Raw genomic sequence first — 8,403 nt, 5'->3', positions numbered from 1 at the left:
ATGGCTGCCGGCACGTGATGGTGCAAACCTCTATTCGACATTTTTAAGCTGGACCTTAGCCAGAAATGCAATTGCAGTACATCTGTTAGAAAGACATAATGCATCGATGATTATTCATATAGCGCCCCTTGTATATATGGCATATGGACCAACTCCATCTTCTACCTCACCCATACATGAAATGGATGCCGTACTAAAAAGTTCTGGCCATCACCCCGGAAAAGAAAACCAAATTGATAGAAAAGGGAAAGCCCAAGAATGACGGTGTAAAACACATGGATTACTGTAGTCAATTTTCAAATCACATTTATTTCAAATTCTTTGAAATTAAAAAACTATAAAGCCTTTAAAATAGCATCGCCAATGAATGAAGTGCGTAAATGACCTTGAAGAATCAGCACTTTGTCTATAATATACTTTATTATATGACCGTGAATCTTAGAGCCTGGACACTAGCAAATCGAGCAATCTGATTGGATAGATCGCATCGCGGACTGGTCTAGATTCTCCGGTATTAACCGGTCCGATCGCATATGAATCTTACGGCGAAAAGTGGTCATATAATATGACTCTTATCAACCGAGCGGGAGGTCTGTACGGGATAATCTTGACCTCGGTCTGTACATTCCGACCTCGGTCAAGATTATCCCGTCAAACCTCCCGCTCGGTTAATAAGATCTAAGTAAAATATTTCTTTATAATAACCATAAAATGTCTAACTTCAGGTCAAATATTAATCTAACTTTGAGCACAGATTTTAAACTGCGTTACCTACAAAGACAATTATCACGGTTAACTACTTCTGTTATATAATGGATTATAGTTTGTATGTGATTTCCTTTGCAACTGGATGGTGTTAGAAGCTCAATTTACCCATTACTGAAATACCAGATTATGAATAGCATTGTAGAAAAAAAATCGGGCTTTTAGTAAAAGACAGTACCTCTGTCCTTACAGTAGCCAAGTCTGCTCTGGTTGACAATCATCGCCGATATCCCTAAGTACACTGTAATGGGCAGTTCTTCCTCAACTACTTCAAAATTTGGCAGCGACATCTTGCTTGCTTCGGTTGCCCGAGCCGCATTGATAGCCTCGATCAGAGCCTTTTCGAATCCTTTGATCTGCACATGCGCAGGGGGGTCAGGCGTTAAGTCATACGTGCGATGATTGGTCAGTGAAATATAAGGAATGTCTTGTGACCATGGGTTCCAGTTTTGAAACAGGCCTGGTTCTAATCTTGCGAAGTGGATTCTGACGCCATGTTGGAGTAGCCGCGGATTGCCGTCAGCATATCCAGTCAGCCTAGGTAGTAAGAGATAGACGCGCAGCGTTAACAATACAATCTTATAACCCACAAGCGCATTTCTTTGAAGCCTTTAAAAAACAAAAACCAAAAACACACACACAAACGCCTGTCACAGGTTTTAGAAATGCCCAGGGCCCAGTTGTTCAAAGCCCAATTAGTGCTAATCCAGGGTTAACTCTAATAAGACCTATAGAGATAATCCTGGATTAGCGCTTATCCAGCTTTGAACAACCCGGCCCAGAAGTACATGAATTATGACATAGGGACATATTCAATACCCCTAATCAAGTGTTCAACCTCCCAAAAGTCGAAGTCCCTTGCAGCATGACGAAATGAATCAATCTGGAGGACAAAACAAAGGTATCCAATTCTCATAGAACGAAATTATTTTGTTTTGTCCTCCAAATTGAGCTCTTTTGACGTCACTTGCAAGGGGTATTTGCTGTGTGCTTAATCAAAACCAAATGCTACGAACAGGACTGTTTTCTTCTCTATAGTGAAGGAGTTAAAGGAGGCTCGCTAGCAGGGTTATAATGCAAAAAGTCCAAAATAGAAATCAAGGGTAGTTAGACTTGCGTTGTTTTGACAGAAGAGGGACCGTCACTGACTCTCCTTACAATTCTCTTCTCCTACTTTTCTTAGTCTATCCAGTGCCGACATGTAACAAGGCCAGCAGCTAGTTACGAAGCATATGACGATCCTTTAATTCATTCAAACATTATTTTCTTAATAGTTTTACAATATAAATAACTAAAGTTCTGAACAGGGCAACACGAAATACCAATCAGTGTCAAACTACGTGTTAATAGCGAAATACTTTAATTAGGGCTGAGGAAAACCCCTCGTTAGTGCCGGAAGGATTATTTTTTAATCATTAATAATGTTTACAACGAGTATAAGACAAGTTAGGACTACTTTCTCTTAGTGTTCTAGCTCGGGTTCAAACGCATTTGGTAATTTTCATCTTGCATAATGCGCTTTTTTTACCACAAACGTAATTGTCTCGCTTTCTGATTGGTCGAGAGCCATGGAAAATAGGAAGTGCTAACAGATTATGTCGAGAAATTACGAATCGCTCGGGCACATGTACCTAGGCTGGACCAGAACGCAATTTGTTTGTTTGACTCAGGAAAGGCATCTCAATGAATATAGGTGTTGATGCATTTTATCAAACGAAACCAAAAGTAACAGCTAAAGAATGACCAATAGAGGCTTTGCACCATAACGTGCCCACACCTATAATACAGCTTGGGCTGCCTGTGGTTAGATCCCTTTGCTCTTGGGAATTGAATTCTTTCTCATGTAAAACGATTGATTGTTCCCGCCATCTAACATGATGCCGTCACGTGATGGTACAAAACCTCTATAACATGCGTATCATGCTTAAGAAGAACTGTCCTTGTCTGGATGTTCATGGTCATGTATAAGAAGAGTATAAAAAGCCAATATTGTTATTACGAATTTCTTTCTGTAAGTAAAACGATTTTTCATTCATTATCGTGACCTATAACAATCTAGAATGTCTGAGTAAAATCACAGTATCTTTAGCAATAGGTCGTGGCTAAACAAGGAAACAAGTTTACTAAACATCGGGTAGGGTCTGCGCACTTTGAAGATAAAGCGCGCGTTGCTAAGTAACTAACTTTAAGAATGTAGACTTTCGTGGCTAGAGGAAACATTGTTTCCATGCGTCATGAAATGTTTTTGCCGCAGAACGAAAACATTTTTGAGTCTGGGAAGCAAAATTTGTTGCACACAGCGATGTTTCGCAAGTGGCTAAACTTGGAAACATCAGGGAAACATGCGCGCGGTAAACATGTTTCTGGAAAAATGTTCCCTTGTTTAGCCAGGGGCCTAACTTCCTATGATGCGTGAAAATCTAAAAACGTTTTACCATCAATCAGGCATAAAAAAATCTACTTTTAGATTGACCCTTGTTTTTTTTTTTTTTTTTTTTTTTATAGAATGCTTATTTCTCTCCTTCTAAATCACTCTCTTGTTAGCAAATTAATACATCAATTTATATTATTTTGTGAAGCATTCTTTAAAGTCTCTTGTTGGTGCAGTGATGTGCTAACATGCGAATCTATATGGCAAGCCTTTGTATCTGCAGTAAGGCGATACATCTTTGTCTAATAACCAAAGCTTCCTCTATCACGATTGAACCCCAAAATGCTCCAGTTGTATACAATGGGTGATGCTCCACAATAAACTTGGATTAAAATCGGGTCGTTGTTAAATTCAAGAGAGTCTTCAGCCACTCCAGGGTGAAGTTCATTATGCGCTGTGGTTATTGTACTAACAAGATCTTTCTGGAATCCATTGAGATCCATGAATCGCGGAATATCGTCACGATAACCCAAGGCTTTGTGCCAAGTGAACGTGACAAACGGCATTTCTTTACTCCAGGGATTCCAGTTTTGCAAAAATGTAGGAAGGACATTTTTGTTCATGTAAACTCTCAGACCAGTTTGGAAATGTCGAGGGCTGAAACCAAACAAGTCGTTGTTCATGATGACTTCCAGGCCAGGGATTTTTAGCTTTTGTGTTTTCTTGAGAATACATCTTATACTCATTCATTATTCATGAGCTCATCGACCAACCAGGGTTTCTTATTTGTACCACGTGCAGTAGTTTGAAACCCCCATCAAATACGACCGCACCCATTTCAAAAAGTTCTAGTACTTTGAAATATTTCAAAGTCCTACTACTCGGACTTTGAAATGTTTCAAAGTATTAGAACTTTGAAATAAAAACAAACATAACAAAAAGAGTATAAGATGTTGTGTCAAATACTTGTCACTGTATTCTATTGGGGTTTCAAAATCCTCGTGGAGCTTAAAATTCCATTCGGATTTTGAAACCCAAATAGAATACAGCAACTGGTATTTGAAACGTTACTACTAACACTATATTGTGTGTGTCAAGAAATTTACGTTTCTGCCAAATTGCAACTGTTAATTAAATGATAAATAAATAAGCACGGTTTATAATTTGGTGGTATTGCTTGTTGTCATTCAACTTTAATTTTTGCAAGCACAGTTATTCAAAATGTTATTAGTGTGATGTGGCATTGAACTCAACTAGCAAAGGTAGCTCATGGTTTTGTCGCAAATAACCAAGTTCTAAATGCAGAACAGAATTTGTATTATAATGATAATCATAGCATGAGGCATTGAAATGTCATGGAGATTGTTATAAATGCACTTAATGTACTAATTGAATTTTAGTGTGTAAAACTAATCTTAATGCACTTCAGTGTAATTTTCCCTCATTTCAGACCTTTGTCATTCCCTAGCTTGAGAATATGATTCTTTGCTTGAGTTGTATCTATATTCATGTGTCTTCTCATGCTCAACCATTAAACAAAGAAATGATTCTCTACAGAATGACATGTTGTCTGAAAAGGGAAAACAACATGCCCAAGTGGATTTGGTCAATTTAAAGCTAAGGTAAAGCAATCATCTCAAGTCTTTCAGCCTTCAAAGTCATAACCCTCAGATCTGAGGTAGCAAATAATAAATTATATACATGTGTTCTTTGCAAGTTATATAAATTTATTAACTGGAACTATAGTAACCTTGTTTTTAATAATTTTCTTTTGGAAATATGAATTACTGTTACACAGGGAGTTGGTTTTTGCAAATGATAAATTCTACTCAATAAATCTTTAATTCAGTACTTACATCATCATGGTGTTCTTGGGGTAAGTGAAGCGTCCACTTTGTATTTTGTCACAGCTGATCAGCGGTATTTTACGATGGTCATCCACCCTCAGACCAATGAAATTGTACCTGATCAGCACTAGCTTCTTCTCCGTTATCATCACAATTCTTTCCTTTTCATGGTCCCAGTGATCAATCCTGTATGCAATATTTAAAAAAACTCATTAATAATTCATGAAGGAAACACAACAGAAATCATGACCATGAAGGAGGTTTTATATCTTCATTTGCATAAACTTTAACTTGGATTTTCTCTATCAAACTTGGTTCATTTCGTAAAGAATTCAGTACAATATATGAAAACTTGTCAAACTCATTAATAATTCATGAGGAAAACACAACAGAAATCACAACCCTGAAGAGTGTTGTAAATCTGATACAAAATTGTGTTCATTTGCATAAACTTTAAGTTGGATTTTCTTGGCCAGATTCACTTTAATTTTGAAAATTTTAGCGAAACACAAAGGAACTAACCTAGAAATTTGACAAGCAATCTACAGTATTTGTGTCTGTGTTGTATCTGTTAAGCCGTTCAATAAACTTGCAGATCGTGTTTTATCAGGTCTAAAAACATGAGGCCATGCCTCGATCGTGTTTTTAAATCCTGATAAAACACTTCTGCTCGTTTATTAAACACTACCTATAAAATACATATATTGATGTTCACAGTTGATACTTGTATTCTGACTTGTTTTCGAGGATAATGCTTAAAATTTAAAAAAATAACTGGTATAAGTCTCACAATACAGTAGATCTGCTTAGGCTTATGCTTCTTCTAACACTTCTCATGTTCTGCAATTCTGCTTGCTTTATCACACATGTGTTCTCCTAACACTTTTCTTGTGTTCTGTCAACACCACATGCTATGTAACTGGACACAGCACACGCACACATTTTCTATTTCTTCATTTTATTTTAGACTATATACAAAAGGCCTTTTGCAACAACAGGTCACGTGACCCTAGCCCCATAGAAAGAGACATTGTGTCAAAATTAACAACAGCAATGGAAAGACCACCTCAATATTACTAAGAAGGCAATTTTTATTCCTGCTTATAACATCTAACACAGGAGAAATGGCATTAAATATAAAACTGAATATTTTATAAGGATTTGTATGGGGAAATGTGCTGGAGGGCAAGCTATACCACAGCACATTTTCCCATACAAATCCTTACAAAATATTCAATTATATACTTAATGCCATTTCTACTATAGGCAACATTACAAGCTAAAACTTTGCCTAGTTACTAATATTGAGGTGCTCTTTCAATTTCTGGTGTTCATTTTAATAACTAAATGTCTTTTTTATAGGGGGTAGGGTCACGTGACATAATAATAATAATAATACCTTTTATTAATGTCTCTAATCTTCTAGCCAGCCAAGTGCCCTACTCATTGGGGAGACATGTTTTTCAAAGCCTATTCCTTAGAGTACATGTATATATATTTTACACTATCGTTAATGCGAATTAAAGACAAAGAATTTCATACAACTTAATAAATAATGATGGAATAACAGTGTTTGCAGAAATAGATAACATTGCGCCCAGACAAAAACATCTCAAACTTCTCGTAAGGAGGCTGAGCTCAATTTTTCCATCTTCTGCCGCATTTATAAATTTCCTTGCATTCCTTCCCTCATGGCATTAGTAACTGGTCCTTCCTAAAAAACATGATTATAAGTAATTAATGATTAGCCAAGAAGCATTGAGACCCCCACTCTCTGAGTGTATTCAGTCTGGATTGGAAGGTCTTTCCAGAACTTGATGCAAGGAGAAAAAAAAAAATCAATTGAAAAATGCATTGGACATATTTTCCACATTCGCCTTTGTTTTTTAATACAACACCTATTTCAATAAACATTACCAGCGCCAAAGCAATAGGTCATTCGACATGAAAAATGGTTTTTTTTTGAATACAACGATCTTGAATCAATTTCACTAAAACTAAGCTCCGGTTCTTGATGAAATACGACGCTAACGCAAGTAATTCCAGCTATTCTCGTATCTTGGAATGATAAATGTTTGTTTTAGAAAATAAACTTTATTTACCCTCGGTTTTAAATGAACTTGCTAGGCCTCTAGGCATAGCTCCCTAATGATCCGAGAATGCACCTATCTCCTCTAGCTTTTTTGCCTATGCCAGAGCTTTTTTGGCGTGACAACGTTTATTGCAATAGGTGTATTATCCCCCTAAAGCCGCAGGGGTTGGCAGAACACGAGAGAGTGTTAGGAGAAGCACGATGCGTAGCGAGTCCTTCTCGACACTTCTCGAGTGGTCCTGCCAACCCCCGTGCTTTATGACTGCACACCGCACAGCAAGCCAGTTTTGTTAATTTCTTTTATAAAATACACATTAACAACATAGATAGCAATACGCAACGGAAAGTGCACGCGCGTGCAATGTCCTCTCATAAAGCACGCGCTCCAACCATGTTGTTTATTGCACTGGAACCTTGGGGAGACCAATTTCGACCTTACTACTCCTCCCAAACTTAATAACTTTGTAAATGGACAACACAGAATATACTACACAGGAAATACTCCAGTTTCGAGTTTCTCTCTGTCTCTCAGGATCTCCTTGATTTCAGCATATTCTGTTTTTTCCAGTAAGTTTGTAGGATTTCAAGTGTTGAGATTGTTTTGAAGTTGTGCATTCTTTACTTTACTGTTTGTGTCTTTGTGAATGTTAACAGTATACTGTCTGAGGCTTACCTCGAGTAATCAATAAGCTACCTTGTAATCAGGAACAAAGGGGTACTTTGGAGGCTGAAACACGATCTATCATATCTTAGGACACAAGTTGTGTGAAAAATCTCTATAGTTTTATTTAAATACTTTTATTTATATTCTTTTTTCGCTTATTGTGTTTATGGCCCGACCAATATTGACATTGAATACAAAACAGTAATTTAAAGTCAATATTTAATACCGTAACGCCCATGTTTAATGGGTTACAGAATTCCCAACGAGTTTAAAAGATAAAAGCATAGCTTCCATTGTGGTGCCATTCACAATGGATGTCCAATAAGAAAACTTTTGTTAATGGCAGCATTGCTCCCTGCGATGCCCGAAGATGTACGTGCGATCAAAGAATAATGCATCCCATGCCTATATTCACCCCACTTTTTTCATGTTAATTTCAGGAAAAAGTAAAAAGTGGTAAAGTCAGCTGTACCATTTTAATTGTTGTTATAACATCCATTGAAATTTTTTTTTCACCTTATCTCAATTGGGCACCTGTTATATAACCTGTAATCCTTGGAGCGCAAGATCAGTCTCCTTCGATACGAATAAATTCCTTAATTAACCCATTACTTTAGAATCCTGAATTTAATAAACAAGTTAAAATCTTTTCTCGATCCCTTTT

The 8,403-nt window shown here is 37.0% G+C and overlaps 1 protein-coding gene across 2 annotated transcripts in view; it reads right to left on the bottom strand.

Annotated features, from left to right (window-relative positions):
- Positions 1–289: 289 nt before the first annotated feature.
- LOC116298775 (tumor protein p63-regulated gene 1-like protein) overlaps positions 290–8,403 on the bottom strand; it is a 102,910-nt gene continuing 94,796 nt past the window's right edge. The window contains exons 3-4 of one of the 2 annotated variants that reach the window (XM_031707326.2): positions 4,993–5,169; positions 290–1,302 (exon numbers count right to left, since the gene is read on the bottom strand). In XM_031707326.2, the coding sequence (XP_031563186.2) occupies positions 927–1,302; positions 4,993–5,169 (553 nt within the window). In that variant the 3' untranslated portion in view covers positions 290–926. Of the gene's footprint in view, positions 1,303–1,983; positions 3,794–4,992; positions 5,170–8,403 lie in introns of those variants that run through there. The other variant, XM_031707328.2, reaches the window with a different exon arrangement.

Source organism: Actinia tenebrosa, unplaced genomic scaffold (genome assembly GCF_029948245.1).
Source record: "Actinia tenebrosa isolate PJP-AT-01 unplaced genomic scaffold, QUT_ActTen_1.0 PGA_scaffold14__42_contigs__length_11649687, whole genome shotgun sequence".
Taxonomy (NCBI): domain Eukaryota; kingdom Metazoa; phylum Cnidaria; class Anthozoa; order Actiniaria; family Actiniidae; genus Actinia; species Actinia tenebrosa.
This window is presented reverse-complemented; position numbering and strand designations above follow the sequence as displayed.